Source organism: Sphaeramia orbicularis, chromosome 15 (assembly GCF_902148855.1).
Source record: "Sphaeramia orbicularis chromosome 15, fSphaOr1.1, whole genome shotgun sequence".
Taxonomy (NCBI): Eukaryota; Metazoa; Chordata; class Actinopteri; order Kurtiformes; family Apogonidae; genus Sphaeramia; species Sphaeramia orbicularis.
In genome coordinates, this window is record NC_043971.1 from 26,596,047 (window position 1) to 26,613,007 (window position 16,961).

At 37.9% G+C, this 16,961-nt stretch overlaps 1 protein-coding gene across 13 annotated transcripts in view; it reads right to left on the minus strand.

The window, feature by feature from the left end:
* Positions 1–5,567: 5,567 nt before the first annotated feature.
* Positions 5,568–16,961, minus strand: part of map4k3a (mitogen-activated protein kinase kinase kinase kinase 3a) — a 46,892-nt gene continuing 35,498 nt past the window's right edge. For 8 of the 13 annotated variants that reach the window (XM_030155325.1, XM_030155321.1, XM_030155324.1 and 5 more), the window contains 16 exons: positions 16,140–16,518; positions 15,021–15,127; positions 14,864–14,905; positions 14,463–14,547; positions 14,251–14,330; positions 14,082–14,142; positions 11,763–11,880; positions 11,618–11,676; positions 11,387–11,490; positions 9,859–10,030; positions 9,667–9,735; positions 9,477–9,569; positions 9,281–9,351; positions 8,382–8,437; positions 8,208–8,261; positions 5,568–7,609 (listed from right to left, as the gene is read on the minus strand). In XM_030155325.1, the coding sequence (XP_030011185.1) occupies positions 7,522–7,609; positions 8,208–8,261; positions 8,382–8,437; positions 9,281–9,351; positions 9,477–9,569; positions 9,667–9,735; positions 9,859–10,030; positions 11,387–11,490; positions 11,618–11,676; positions 11,763–11,880; positions 14,082–14,142; positions 14,251–14,330; positions 14,463–14,547; positions 14,864–14,905; positions 15,021–15,127; positions 16,140–16,518 (1,638 nt within the window). In that variant the 3' untranslated portion in view covers positions 5,568–7,521. The remainder of the gene's footprint in view (positions 7,610–8,207; positions 8,262–8,381; positions 8,438–9,280; positions 9,352–9,476; positions 9,570–9,666; positions 9,736–9,858; positions 10,031–11,386; positions 11,491–11,617; positions 11,677–11,762; positions 11,881–14,081; positions 14,143–14,250; positions 14,331–14,462; positions 14,548–14,863; positions 14,906–15,020; positions 15,128–16,139; positions 16,519–16,961) is intronic. The other 5 variants (XM_030155328.1, XM_030155327.1, XM_030155326.1 and 2 more) reach the window with 4 other exon arrangements.

The window sequence follows — 16,961 nt, forward strand, 5'->3', positions numbered from 1 at the left end:
GAGCGTCTTTGAGTACTTAGAAAAGCGCTATATAAAGCCGATGTATTATTATTATTATTGTTATTATTATTTATTAAAGCAATAGTTAAGACTTCCATTTGATGATATTCGTGATCCTGTAGAAACATATTTAACCCTAATGATGCAGTGAGTAGCGTAAACAAAGAAAGACTAAATAAAGACTGGACTGTGGTTCAATGGAAAAGTGTGATGTGGTGGAGCGATAGGTGCATCAGGAAGAGAAGAGGGGCAGATGAAGTGATTACCCATCATGCCTAGCGCCTACAGTACAAGCCTGTGGGGCCGGTGTTATGATGTGGGGTTGCTTCATTGGGTCAGGTCTCGGTTCAGCGAACAGTGGAAATAAATGTTTTTACATCGCAGAAGCTTATGGAAAGACTTCCACAGTGAATTTGTGCAGTTAAAGCTAAAGGTCCAGGTAAATATTAACCAGTGGTACTTTTGTTTTTGGGCCAGGCTGTGTACATTAGAACACTTGTTTTTATTATTTCCATGAATAAAAGTGTGTTTTATTAAAAGATGAATATGCCAAAGAAATACTTAGAGCATTCAATAAAGGACAACAATGAAATTTGGTTTTGTGGATGATTCGCTTTCACTTGACTTTCTGTTTCTGAAAGAGGTCATTGGTGCTCGTCCACGCTTTTCTTAATATATAAATGTAAATTGTCAGATTGGGTTCATGTTTTAGGTGCAAGAAACTGATTGGTCAGTCAGGCAATTACAACTGCACGCATAAGTCTATAAATAATTAACATAAAAATTATTACAGATTAAAAATGATTGAGAAAAGTCAATGTGCAGTTATGTTTCTTGCCTGCAGAGGGTGCACATTTGCTCTTGCTTTTGTTACCTTCAGTTTAAAACCATTTAACTGGACTCAAAATGTGAAATGTCCCAATATTCTGAGATTTTTCCTACTTTTTACTAGGGGTGTAAGAAAATATTTCTGCAATATATCACGATATTTCATTTCATGATACTGTACCGATATTAAAAACTACTGTATCGATATTTTTAGGTATTTATTCAAATGCAGATATATCTTATTTATTATTTAACACTTCTATTAAATAATGTTAATTCCTTTGTTGGGATTGCACAAAAATAATGTTGTGATGTTAGTTCTGAACTAATAGAATAGGAACATTTGAACAGGATCTTAGACTGTAATGTCTGTAAAACAGAATTTCAGTTTGAACACTGGAACATTTTGTGATATAGCATTAGATCCTGTTGTGATAAAATAAAAATGAGTTTAGTATTTGTGCAGATTTCTGGTGAAATTCAATTCTTCAAGGAAATAATCATTTATAAAAAAAAATAAATAAAAAAAATTGCCTTTTTAACAGTATCATGATATATCACAATATATCGTATCGTGATGCTAGTATTGTGATTTGTATATCGCCCGATTCTTGCCAATACACAGCCCTACTTTTTACAGCTACTTTTTGAGCTTTAGTCTGTAATTTTACAAATTAAAATTAATAATACTTGAAACATTTTAGTTTGTTGTCTAGAATACTATACATTTTCACTTCTGATTAAAAAAAAAAAAAAAAAACTTTCCCACAACATTCTAATTTTCTAAGATTCACCTTTGACGACAGTACTGAAATGACCATCACAAGACACGGCACAGTTCACTTCCTTCTTTTTAATGTGTTAACCTGTCATCTCATAAATCTGTTACACTTCTGAAACAAAATATAGGCAATTATACAGTATGTAAAACAAACCCATTTTTATTTTACACTATATACATTCATTACGTGTGCATTGCTGTATGAAAACAAATAGACCATGGTGATAACGACAGAACAGAGGAAACATACTGTTGTGTTTTACTTTAGAGGAAACTTGGCTCAAACAACATCTGCAAATAACTCAGAAGTGTTCATTTTTATTTTCTTGTTGCAGGATTTAAATGGAGAAACACAGTGGGATGTGATGGTATTTTTTTTTTTTTTTTGTTGCTCCACACAAACTTAACAGCAATATATATATAAACTACAGCTGAGTTATTTGCAGAAGTCTGTTGAAACAGGGCTAGGTCGGGAATTAAAAAAACAAAGAGATAAAACACTTAAGAAAAACTACGATAAAAGGCCATGTTGGTACCTGGTTTAGTGATTTATAGATTACGTTAGTGTAAGGAGTTGAAAGGGGGTCATTCAATCATACATAAACTGACTGTTATTACGTAAAAGGACTAATTTTGCTAAATGTTCTGAGGTACAGATATGGTAAAGGAGAAGTTTTCAAGGATTTGACATTTCTTAAGCCAAAAATAAACTTAAACATAAAAAATAAACAGGACGTCATTGTCATTTAGTAACTTTGACTTGGCCAACGTTCGCTGTTCATTTTCACAGGAGAAGACATTTAGTAAGATCAGAGAGCGCTGTATTATTACAATAATCTCAAAAATTGTTTACGGCTCTTTCAGATTAGACAAGTTGGTCGTTTTGTCTTGAACACTGCATGAACTGGAATTTATGCGGCTGCAGTTTTGGCATTACACGAATAATTTACAATCCTTAAAATGAATGTTCTTTGACACATGACTTCAAAGGAATGTTTGATATAGTTTTTCCAACAACACAATGAACAGATTATGGCCTTGGTCACACAGGGCTGCTACGTTTATCACACACACACACAAAAAAAAAAAGCCGACTGATTTATAGATTTGAGAGTTTAAATTAATAACCTGACAGTATAAATCTCGGTTGCAGCCCCAAAGCTACACTGCAAAAATCCAAATCTTCCCAAGTGTGTTTTTCTCACTTTTAGTCAAAATATCTCATCGCACATAAAATAAGACATAATCACCTAAAGAGTAACTTGTGAGATATAAGAAGTTATTTTTAGACAATAGAACTTGAAAATCTTATTTCAAAAAATCTTACCAAGATAATTTTCACTTGTTCCATTGGCAGATTTTTTTTGCTTAATTCCAGATTTTTTTGCTTTTTTTTTTTTTTTGCTTAATTCCAGATTTTTTTTTTTTTTTTTGCTTAATTCCACGTTTTTTTTGCTTGAATTAAGCAAAAAAATCTGGAATTAAGCAAAAAAAAAAAAATCTGCCGACGGAACAAGTGAAAATTATCTTGGTAAGATTTCTTGAAATAAGATTTTCAAGTTCTATTGTCTCAAAATAACTTCTTATATATCACTTACAAGTTATTCTTTAGGTGATTGTCTTATTTTAAGTGCGATGAGATATTTTGACTAGAAATGAGACAAATACACTTGGTAAGATTTGGATTTTTGCAGTGCAAGACCAGTCTGTGGTAAAGGGTGTAATGTAGTAAAATGATCTCAGGTACTAATTTATATCGAAGAAAAATGTGTGCAGCTGCAAAGTAGGAAAAAAGATGAACATGTCCTCATGGTTCACGTGGATCACACTCCCCATACTCAGTCCAACTAGATGATCGTTGTCCTAGTCACCGCGCAGCCTCAACACAACGTGGCAATAAAGTATCAGGAGCTGCAATCCAGCGAGAGGACCACTTTCTACAAATAACCCGATCAATCAGCAGGGAAATAAAGTTGTGGCACAATTTCTAATCACTAAGTGTCTATAGAGAACAGTCATGTCTGTGTTTGCAAAGGGAAGATCTAGTAGGAACGGGATGTCAATGACTGTTACATTCTTATTGAAAATATCTGTCGTCCGACGTGTCTCATTTATACGTTAACAGACGAAGCTGAAACTCAGTCATCCATCATCCATCCCATCTGCATCACAGCTGTCTTTATCACCGCAGCAGTGAATGATAGAAAAGTAGCCTGCATTCCAACAAAGTCTAGTGAATCTGATTTAAGTTTGTTTTTCTTACTTGCGTTGTTATTTATTTATTTTGGATAACTTTATTTGTGGAATAAGGGTGTACTATGTTTACCACTAGACAGCTACAGAAGGGGGGGGGGGTGTGTCACTATGTTTTCTTCCTGTTTGGGTTGGTTTATCTACGGGGAAACTAATGGGACATTTTTGTTGAAAATGAAACAAATGTAAGATTTGAATGCTAGAGGTGGTGTCTGAGTCCATTAAAGCTAAAGCTAGTGTTCACGTCTTCTAAAATCAACCTCTAGTGTCACAGCTTGTAAAGACTGGTGGTGTAGTGCCACATGTAGACGACTCACACAGCAAATAGTGCACATCTACACATGTAGTGTGATCTCAGACAGATATCAGCCTTTGAAAACTCAGAGTAATAAGTAATAATTACAGTTTGCTCAAAGTTAATATCTGGGTTTAAACAGGAGTAAAAAAGTCTCCATGACTGCGTTCAGACTGCAGGTAAATGTGGCCCAAATCTGATTTTTTTTGCCCATATGTGACCTGTATCTGATCTATTAACCCTTTCATGCATAGTGGTCACTACAGTGGACAGCTATTCTCCAGCTGTTCTCAAGTGTATTCATGGGTTTTGTTGTTGTAGCTGCGTATCAGCCAACACAGTGGACACTTATGCACCATCCCATAAACTGTAACTTTATGTTCTTAGTAAACCTGATCTGCAGTAACATGATTGGGTGTAAACCAATTGCCAGTTGTTATTAAACTGTAATTAAGTTTTCTTAAACAAAAAAGGATTTTTTTGTGTATTATCTCCATGAAGTGAGTAATAAGTATTGGAGTATGATAAAATGTGAGAAAACATCAAATTAGCTGCATCAAAAATGTTTTTATTTCGTAGTTTTCACACAGTATATCACTTTCTGATATTGTGTTTTAAATTTATGTTTCTTTGCTTCAAAAATTAAACACATGGTGTCTAGATGAATGGACATTTTTGTAACTCCATTAAAAAATAGGTTCAATCAAAAAAAAAAAAAAAAAAAAAACTATCACATTGTTTTTTTCATGCCTAAAGAGGAATTAAAAACCCCTCACTCACTAAGGTTCTCATAATTCATGCATGAAAGGGTTAAAGACAGTTTGAACAGCACAAATCTGACCCAGGCCACTTTCATATGTGATCCTAAATCTGATGCTTATCTGATATTTTGCAATGTGACTTCAGTCTGAACGGCCAGGTCGCATTTATCCAACCTTTACATCACTGAAATCCAACAAACATTACAATTCTGCACCAATACGAGATGCCTCCATATTTACTTCCATAAACACAGCATGTGCCTGCGTGGTTGTGTATTATGCCAGAATCTCTTTTGCATATGCTGATTACATTCAGTTTATACTCAAAACTGATAGAAGTCACATTTAATGTGTAATATGAACGAGCAAACAAAAAATCTGAATTGTGCATTAAGACCTGCTGTCTGAACGTAGCGCATGTTTATCATTTTGTTGCTCTTTCCAAAAAAGCTGAAACACAGATGTATTTCCGACCCATATATACACTCGTTTCCACAAAGATAAAAACAGTGAGTGATTGTGTTAGCGTTCAACAATGATTAATGTGAGATCCCAGAATCTCCAAAATCAAGTTTAATATTTATTTGAAGAAATTATATTCAATGTTTAATATCTGGCAAATTATTAGACACTCATTTACCCATTTGTATGTTTCAGCTTTTTAAAGAAAGACCAAAGACTGGAACTCTTATTGAGGAAACAAATCTTTGAGTACCAGACAGAGAAGCGTTCTTTCGCCGTTATTTAGACCTTTGTAAATCATTCAAGGGGAAATATGACATCATTTTAACTGGACAACTTCCTGTACTTTTAAAAGGTGTTTCTACAGGGCATTTCACAACAGATTTAATTCCTAGAATGATCTTACACGTCCATTAAATCCCAGTTTGATCTCTATCCAAAGCGTATGCAAGGGTTTTTCCACATATTTCTCAATAGCTGTGTAACTACATAGATGTGCACGTCAATACTCTCTTTATAATGCACAACATAGATAGAATCTACTGGATAAACATAAATACAAATGACTTCTTCCTCTGTATAAATCAATTTTCCCTGTTATTCTAAATTTGTCAGAACAGCCTTGAGCAGAAACTTGTTAAAAGACCAGATCTGTACATCATGCACTTTTACTGGTGCATATTCTATGTCTACACACACACACACGCATACACACGCGCACACATTGTGCATACATACAAGGTCATATATTATAATGACATCACATTTTTTTTTAATCAAATACCTTTTTCCTTGTGCAAAATTTTAACACCAGTGGTTCATTAAAAATAAAGACAAAATAAAACAAAAAAAAAGATGAGCTTTCTGATTAAAAACAGCATAAAAAAAGATAGAAGGGTTTTGCTGAAACGGGGAAACAAATACAAATGAACGCAACGCCCACTGCCCTGACGACAGCTGCTATGGTGCACACGACTAGGAGGATACGACGGTGGCGCATGCAGAATGAAAACGGTCGGCGCTGCATCCCGCGTTTGCTCAGTCTCATCCTGAGCTCCACGTGGTATTAGACTAAACAGCCGATTACAGAGCTGTTCTCCTCAGGGGACAGTACGGGTCTCTGCTTCCTCGTCACATGACCGGGGGAACCAGGAAGGCGATTTTAAGCCCTGTCGCTCCTCCACACCTGTCTGTCTTTTTTCCATTTGTCTCCACAGTTGTACAGAGCAACCGGACACACGCCTATATCTACACAACCAGTCCTTTTAGTGTTCGTCTGTTCGTTGTCAAAAAATACTACATTTATATTTACAACAATTAAATAGAGGTCAATCAAGCACTTGTGTGGTGACGGGTATCAGAAGTTGATGCTAGCAGAGGTGGCGAAGCATTTTTAGTCTGTTCTTTTTTTTCCGATCCTTTTTTTTTAAAAACTAATAAAACAGGAAAGCCATCCTGGTTGTTACAGTTACATCATGCCACAATAAATAAAGGTGTTTAACAAAAGGGAGGAAAGTAAAAAAAAATAAAATAAAATAAAAGGAAGTAAAGAAGAGACAGGACAATGAAGGACAGGAACATGGTTATCTGTGCAAGATGGCTCTTCTGTGAAGCTTAGCGCTAGTAGCAGTAGCAGTAGTAATATGTGCAGAAGTAGTAGTAGAAGTAGTGTTGAAGTTACGCCTCTGTGCTGGATGGGGTTTTCTTAATGTGCAGGGGAAGGTGGGATGGTACAAGGAGAAGACATCAAATCCTCCAGATTACTACACCCGAGCTCAACCCCTGTGAGCAGAAACTGGCCTCAAACCAGCTGTTTTAACCTTTAACCCTTTGAGGAACACTGATCTAAAGTCACATGGCTGCAGGGTACACAAGCTGCATGGTTCTTCTACAACGCTAACATATCAACACCGCCGGTGCTTTTGCAACTGGAAATCCACGTCTGACGCCCCTGCACCGCTCATCTGCCAGTAGCTGGGTGAGAAGGTGGAGGCTGGTGTGGGTGAGTACGAAGCGGTGTGTGTGTTTCGGTGTAGGGACAGAGGGGCGAGTGTGTTTCCCAGTCGCTCACGCCCTGGTTTGCATTACTGGTTTTCGTGTGTTTGCGTGTCTGTGTCTCTTCGTGTGCGTGTGTGTGCGTCTCAGTAGCTGTTTTCATGGCCTGCCAGGATGTAGAGGTTGCTGTGGGCTGTGGGGTTGTCCGTGGGCCTGCTCTCCAGCACCACCACCCTGTTGAACAAACACACACTCAGTTTCAAAGAACATTACAGGCATCTATCATTTGTATTTTGCCACCATTTCCCAGCATGTTGTTAGTTTTTCTAATGAAATAGCATAAAACATTGAGTGATAAGATGTATTAAGACAGAGTAAAGGTCCAGGGTCTATTGGAACATTGTGGTCAGACACCAAGCAACCCACACAAGTCATGGTCCAAGCCTGAGAAAGCCCTGAAATTCAGTTAAAATACTGTTGGGAACTGTGGGAAAGATGTTAATAAGGTTTTAACCCAGTGCTGAATAATGGGACAATAGACACCATAACTAATAGTTTAATTTCCATAATGATCCTAGAACTTCTTTCTGTGTTTAGATGCTTACAATGTATATGAAATACATGAAGCATCAAATTAATGATTACTACAAAATATGAATGACTCAGGTGTCTAAACTCTCATTATTCAACACTTCTGAAATATAATTATGGTCTCAGTTGTTTGTTCTTAATATTCCTGATAAATGACAGATGATGCCAAGCAGATCTTAAGACCCCCGACAGAAAGAGGCAGAGTTTGGGGCAGGTCGAGGCCAGGGAACAGTGAGGGTACCTGGGCAGAGTGAGGCCTCTGTCCTCGGCCTCTGGATCTCTAGTGTCAGCACGTCTTTAGTGATAACAAAACATCAGAGAGGGCGTTTAGTGAGAATGGAGTGTATGTGTGAGTGTGTGTGTGTGTGTGTGTGTGTGTGTGTGTGTGAAGAGAGACTGGTGTGTTGCATCTCACCTGTCTGATCCCAGTAGTCTGAAGATTCGTGTGCTGTCTGAGATCTCCTGGGTGATCTGATTTATTTGAGGAATAAAAATAAGTAACTTAATAAATAACAAGTATTAAAGGGGTCATATTTTGCGAAACCCACTTTTATTAGTCTTTGGTACATTTTTTTTGTGTATTTGGACCCTAACAGTTCAAAAAGTTTGAATTTGAACCCTCCAGGTGCTGCAAAGCTATTTATATTCATTTTGACAAAAATAAAATGAATTTCTACAACCCGTTTTAACTCCTGCTTAATTTGTTACGTCTATAACTAGTTTCGTTACAACATTTGCACATATAAGGTCAAGACTTCTGATGAACATTTCTCCGAGTACGACATAATTGTTTGTCAGCAGCAGCGGTTGTAGTCCATACTGAAAATATGTCCAAACTTTAAGCCGATTACCTAAAATGTTCAATTGTTGGTTGTATTAACGAACACAAGTGGCTGAATGGGACAGAGAAGCACAGCCGACAACCTGGAGGGGGTGGGGTGTGAAGTGGCTCATGTGGATTTAAAGGGCCAGCGCTCAAAACGACCTTTTATATGTCATTAGTCAGAAATAGGGTTTTAGATGGACCTGTGGAGTTGAATTAATGAAACATTCAGACCCAAGCATAGCATTTACAATTTATGTAGACTACAGGGAAATGTTTTAAAATGCATAATTCCATTTTTTAAAAAAAGCAAAAAATCACTCCTTTAACAAGTATTAACAACATCCAATTATAATATAAGATTAAAAGACAATCTGACAGCTAACTTGGAATTAAATCCCGTTAGATTTTACACTTAATCTGTTACACATTTGGTCTGTTTTTTTTGTTGTTTTGTTTTTTTAAATGGACACACACAGTATCAGTCTCACCTCATTGGTTTTGAAACTCCGCCCCTGCATGCCGTGTCTCCAGAAGGCCAGCACACTGTCTTGAAGACAAACTGTGAAGAAACAGAGGAAACAAAAATCAGGAATGGGTTTCGACATATCCACTAGAAAACACATCTCTGCGAACATAAATGACATAGGTTCTCAATAAAATACATAGTGTGGCTTAGACGTTTACCTATGGATTCAATCTGGAAGTTAAAGGTGAGCTCTGCTGACAACTTCCTGCTGGATTTCAACCTGCCCTGAAGGTTCACTATCTTTATACATCCTGAGTAGGTGACAAAACAAGAGCACAACAGTGAGTTAAAGTATACATCTGCTACAGTATACCAGTCCACAGAGGGTTTTATGAGTGTGTTACTCACTGTCAAGGCAGACGAGGATGGTGTCTCTCTCTAGCTGTGTGACATGAATTACACATGACTGTGGTGTGTCTGCAGAGACAAAGACAAGCAGAAAACACTCATTTCGTGCACTTTTCCATGATGTGCATTCATGTTTTATGCTGTCTTGCACTGACCTTTCCAAATTCATTTCTGTACATACTCTGCGCTTACCTGCTTCTGTGAACCAGGAGGAGGTAGCGTTGGGGTTGACGGTGCCGAATCGGACAACTTGGTTGAGTTCGGTGCCTTTACTGACCGCCACGCAGATCAGAGGGTACGTGTGCTCTGGGACCACCAACATCTCAAAGACCTCCAACGGACATGGCAAAGGGAAGTCTATGTTCTGTAACACACACACAAAAAAAAAAAAGAATTATTGATTGTAATAAAGCAATGGAAAAATGCATGTATACTGACGTAACTATTGTCCATAAAGGTAAAAAAAAAAAAAGGAAAAAAGGACACAAGCTCTTCTGCTGTTCTAGGGCTAGTTCAGGGACAGTGCTAGTGTTGGTCAAGGTTATAATGGTTTTGGATTTTTCATTAGAGTATAGTTTTATTTAGTTTTGACTTTTTTCCCCTGTAATTCCATTAGTTTTAATTAGTTTTTTGAGCAGGTTTGCTAGTTTTTATTAGTTTTACATTTTTTTCTAAATGCTTAGATTTTCGTATCTTTTATCTTCCTCGTCGTCGTATTCAAAGAAATCCCATACAGGACTCTGCTGTTTTCTCCCAACTTTAGTCTCCATAGAGTGGGGACGAGAAGCCGAGTCTAAACAACAAGTGACGAGAAGTGACAGACCATGAAGTGCTGTATGGTGCTGCCAAATAAAACTGCTTGAGGGAACTTGATTGATTCATATCAATCCAACATTGACAAAGACAAAAACGAAGGAAATTTTATCCATAATTTTTACACGTTTTAATTAGTTTTGTAAGCACACAATACAATTTCAGTTAGTTATTGTTTTTTCTTTTAATTCTAGTTTTTATTTATTTCAGTTAACAAAAATGTTTTTTCAATTCTAGTTTTCCTCATTTAATTAGTTTTTGTTAATGATAATAACCTTGGTTGTTATTGCAGGCCGTCTAAGAACCATTTTGCTTTTCTATTCATTGAGAGCCACCACAGGAGTAGGTAACTGCATCATGGTTTATGTCAGTTTTTGACTTTGAAGGTTAATTCGCTTTATTTGTCCCCACAGGAAAACTAGCATTAGCACTGGCAATTAGCATTAGCACATAGCACACATTAGAAGCAGTGAGCTGCCACTATGGCGCTTGCAGACCAACTCCAGATCTTCATTCGTGCTGTGTTCAGGGGAACCTTTGGTTTCCATGCAAGAGGATGGAAACAGCCAAGGCAGATGTCACCTATTTTAAAGTTTTACTGCTGTCTACATGCCTTTATTGGCATGTTAACACAAGTGGTCCAAAACATTTGTGCAGTTCATCATTACTGACAGGTGATTGACATGATTTTATTCTTACTAATATCATCACACTTAATTGGAAACACCACTGTTTTGTGGGATCACCTTTTTGTGCTGTGAAAGCACTTGATTATCCTTTTAAACTCTTTTTTTCCTCTATTATTCACATGAGTAATAATACATCTACTGACAAGAAAACACAAAAAAGTGATGATTTGTGTTTTTCAAAACCACAAATCAAAAAAAAAAAACACCATCAAACAAACCTTAATGAGCATGAACTTCTGCATGGACTCCACCCACTCCAACAGCATGACACTGGACTGGAAGGCTCCACACAGGTATTTATGGCCTGTGTACGGGTTACGCACTGAAGGGGGAAAAAAAAAACAAACCATCACCGCCTTTGAATTTTGTTTCTAAGTAACAATAACAGCAATACCAGCTGTGCAAAGTTATTTACATAGTGTACACAATAAACCGGAGCCATGACTCACCTACACAGCACTTTTGGCACCCTTTAGTGTCTGGAATTTTATTGGACACAGCAAACTTCCTACAAACGGAGAAGAAAGAAGGCTAGAGTTCAGGCCGCAGAAATATTTAACGTGATATAAGTACATGTAGACAGAAATGACTTACCTGGGAATCATCTTATCAGGCAACTTGTGTGTGGGAATGGCTACAGGTAACTTCTGCAACTGTCTGGCCTGTTCAAACAGACCGCTCAGACTGTGAGAGTACAACTGAGAGGCTTTTCCTGTAATGGAAACCAAAAAGACAAAACAGAGTATTGTTCATAGGCCAGAGGAAAATAGACAACATGTTTATGGTGACCTACTAAACTTACATAGTACTGAACTGAAGGAGCTACATGTAGTATTTCTACTTTAAAATACTCAAATATGACCTAAAAACATCAAAGTTCACAGAAAAAGAGTCCTGAAGTTAAGCTAAAGATGCCAATGCACTGGATTGAAACAGATATGAGCTGAATCTGTACATATACATGCTCTAACAGATTTATGTGACCACTGGAGGGGGTAGTGAGTCACTGTTGGTCTCTGTAAGGACACAGGGCTTTTGACCAGAGTCAGAAAGTGACATGATGAGTTGAAAACCATTAAGAAACAACTTTTAGAGTCACAGAAAGTGATAAAAGCTAGAGGCACTGTTGTTTTCACCACAGGATCCAGCTCTAAATGAAAAGAACGGGGTTTGATATGAGGCTTATGAAGGTATAAAGTTATTATGTGATGTTATTATCTTTGCTACGTTGATCCATGGTTCATAGTACACTGAGACAGTTCTGACCTTGTTTGGATGATTCCAAACAGATCTTTATCTCAGCCACTGACAACACAAACTGTACAGAAAACTGAGGTGATTTGTGAATTTACTGTGGCTGTTTCATGTCTAAAAACAGAGATAAGCTAATAGAGCTACAAGGTAAATTAGTGACTCTCATTAACCTAAGTGAAGATTACAAGGATTATTTTGACTGACTGTCATAAAAATCAGATGTAAGTTTTTTTTATTTGAGGAAACTTGTTGATACCATAATACAGATACATGTTTATACTTTATTCAGTGAGTGACAGTCTGTGGTTTTGGTAATTGAAGGTGTGTTCAGGTACACAGATCTGCTGTTGATGGTTCAGAATATCAATACAACATATAACCCCTTTAAGGTGCCACATAAAATAACACAGTAATGTCTGCCAATTTTAACCCTTTATCGGGCAAGTGACTATATTTGGTCATTTCCACTCACATTCCAAGACAGTGACATCACCTGTTTCATTGAGGACAGTGAGTCAACAATCTCAGGTCCAATGTGGTCTACAGAGTCTGTAAGGTCCACCTCTGCATGAACAGTGAGCGTACCTGCTTTGTTAGGTACCATGAAGTAATGGTACTAATGTAAGGAATGATGTTCAAAGGGAGAATGTGGATGTGGACAGGGGTCTGGATCAGCACTTACGATGTTGTAATGTTCTAAAAGTGATGTTCTAATGTTCTAAAATACATGTTCCTTTCACATTGCATGTGTTTTTCTTGTAATTTTTTTTTTGTATATACAGTCTACTCTCGTTAAACCACCCGCCGTTATACCGCCATTTCCGCCTATCGCCATCCACCAGCCCAGTTCCATACACGAACAACACTTATACCATTGATTTCCCGACCGTTATACTGCCAGCGTGATTGCCATCGAGTACACATAAATTTTAACAATGCACTGAAACAAACGCACCAGACGCTGATTGCGACAAGCTACGAGTAGGTCTACGGAACGGCCACCGTTCATTTATCGCAGAACACTCAGTAGGTCAGGATGTCGGAAAGAGGACGTGGGATTAAGCCAAAGCCTCAAGATGATGGGGTGTCATTTCCCGACACGGTATAATAATGCTTAAAATGTTTCCCCACTTTAAATGATCCCTTACAACATAACAGAATCAAGATTTATTTAGAAACGCAATTAGAACGGGTTAATGGAGGCAGCATAGACATCATATAGTAAAGACATGCACATTATGGACGCAAGCCGTTGTAACGCCATTTTCGCTATACCGCCAATTTGGCCGTGAACGGAAGTTGGCGGTATAACGAGAGTAGACTGTACTTCTTGGATATACTTTACTTTTTGCCACTTATGGGCAAGGAACCAAATATGGTAACTTCACTGACCTTGATTTTGTACATGACGATAAAACATTTTGAAAAATTTCACATATGTAATATCTTGTTGTGTCCTGCAGTAACACACTAATGTTGAAATTTTGAGTTTCAGAGTATTTCTATGAGTGAACTAAAAAGGATCACTGAAAAATGTCTTCGTTAACTGCGTTAAATTTAAAGGCCACAGTAGCTGTTAGGCATCAAGAACCATGTAAACACACACAAAAATAGAGAGTTTTATGAAGTATTGATGAATTTCATTGTATCGCCCCTTACCAGATATAGAGAGCAGACAGTTGTTCATGACATATAACCATGTACATCGTCGAGGGAAGAGCTGCAGACAGATACAAGGACCGTTGTGTGTTTGTGTGAAATATACCAACAATAATATAAAAAGCAGCTTTAAAGTAAAGTACATAAATGGCACAGTTTTGGGTCTTACCTGCTCCATGGTGGTCTCATGCAGCTCATTAAGGTTTAACGTGTAGATCCCCTCTTCAGCTCCAAATATTAAATACTGGTCTGAAACACACACATATGCATACATAAATATCACTCCATACTGTACCTCAGAAATCATATTTCCTGTTAATATGATTTGATCAGGGATGGAGGTGATGGCATGTCCATCACACGGTGTCCCTTCTTTCTTACCTCGTGTGTCTGGATTGATCCAGGAAGTGGCACAATGAATTTTCAGAGGGCAGCCATTGAACACCTTAGAGAAACACGCACCCATCTGGAAAAGAGGAAAAGAATACACATATATGCAAATTATAATCCCTCTATTTATTTATTTATTTATTTATTTCTAATCAATATTTCCTTATAGATGAAAGCGCTATGATGAACTAAACCTGAATTTGCCACTTGAAGATGTTTATTAAAAGGACATTTTGGATTTATTTTAGACCAGGTAACAAAATAAAACTCAAACAAGTTTGGTGTAAAATGTGAAGATTAATTACATGGTTTGATTTTGGATTCTCTACTTCAAACAGCAATTTTGACACAAACAGGTAGACTTTTAAGAATTCCAAGGTTGCACTACTTACATGGACTTTAGGTGTAGGTGGGAGTCCGTTACTGATGGGCTTCTGAGACAGAATAATATTATTAATAACAAAAACAAGAGTAAAAGTGCAAGTACAGTCAGTTGCAATATGTGTAATATCACCCAATACACTTTCAGATTTCATTAAGTCGACTTACAGGGGCATCCTTCTTGTCTTTCCGTATGGGGACACTAGGAGGCATGGTGGACTGTCGGTCTGCTGGACTGTCCCTCTCCCCATTGTGTGGAGAGTTTAAACCGTTACCTACAATGACAACGACACACCTCAGCTAGTGTTTATGTGACAGAAGTGCTCAAGAGTCAGTGAGGGGAGATGTGCAGCTGCATGTTTACATAGAAAAAGAGTGGGGGGAAAAAAAAAAAACAGAAAAAGCAAACTGAAATACACACTTTAAATCCATTTATTCTCAAACAAACTGTTGCTGAATGAGTGTATTTTTAACCTGCAGGACTGAAAACATAAAGGAGATTAAAAACCATCAGACTACTGGGAGGAAAGAGGGAGGGAGATAGAGAGTGGGCTAGCAGGAAGAATCCAGAGGATAAAATAAAGTCTTGAGTGAGGACAAGTTGTGGATGCACAACATGTGAAAAAGGTTGTGAACTCAGTATACGTTCATCCGTTTTAACAGCAGACCGTCCAGATCTGCACATTATACACTTACATGTGTGAACAAAGTTCACACACACAACACAGACGGTTTCAGTCATATAGTCAGTATGTTAAATTTATGTTCATTCAACGCCCATTAAATTTCCATCACTGGAGAACAGCAATATCGTTCACTATGAGGAAATATCTGTATATATAAAAACAAACATTTCAATCACACTGACTTCATTTATAAATGTTCTATCCTTGTCATAGAAGTCAGAGAACATGCATATCATTACTGATTCATGGACTAGTCATTATCTACAGTGTAAATTTTGCATGAAGCAGGACAATGTTTTCTCCTCTTCTTTCTTCCTCCTAGAAAGCGACAGGAAGCAGTAGCAGACTACTGGGTTGTGATTGATTGCATTCGACAACCAATCAGATTTCACAAGAAATTATTGTGAGGACATACAGTCATACTGAGCAGGAGCTGATGGAGGAAAGGAATTATAAACAAAAATAAAACGTACTGTTATTAATGGAGTTATGAGACAAATAAATCAGACTACGAGGACTGACTAATGGGAGACCACACAACCAGTCGGAGGGGACGACAGGGTCTGCAGAGACTACCGATCTACCAATCAGCTGCTCTTACTCTCTTCCTTTTCCTCCTCTTTTTCCTGCTCCTCTTTCACCTCCTTCAGCACCTCCCATGCCTCCTCCAGCTCCTCCTCTGTGTGAGGCGTGTGGAGCCACTCCCAGAAATGCCTAAAGCTCCCATCATCCTCTGGAGCAGACTTTTCGACGTCCATGCACTTCGTGCTCTCGTTACCTAGGCTACTGCGGCGGTGCGGCGGCAGCTTCGGGGGCGGAGGCCGAGGGGGGACGTTGGAGGCGGTTTTAGCAGGGCTTGGCGTCTCAGGTACAGGGCAGCGTTTGATGGTCCCTCCACCATCATCCTCACTGTGTGATTGGCTATCATCGTGTTTCTGCTGCTGCTGCGGCTGTTGCGGAGTCGAGCAGATGGACTTGGGCTGCACGGAGACGATGAAAGAGTCAGCATTTACATCAGCAGGAAAGTCCTTCAAACCGTTAACATTTATGACACACTGAAGGACAGTGTGAATGAGGCTAAACTCAGGAACAACCTGCATGTTTCTGAGCCTGATTATTGGTGAACAATGCCACTGATAAGTGATATTTAAAAGAAACACATCTACAGGGAAAATAAAAATGTTGGTGTTTCTTTTAGAGTAACTCCACAGGGTTCCTAAAAGTTTCTACAAATTAAATTTAAGACTTTTGAAGACCCGCTATTATGAGTTATTTCTCATCAGGGGGGCAAAGTCCGCAATAATTGGTTTCTAATTTCAATATAAATTGTCGGGTTGGAACGGGTGGAACTGAGTAGGCTAACATTACAGACACATTTAAACACAATACAGGGAACAAGTTTATGGCAACATAACTCAAGACC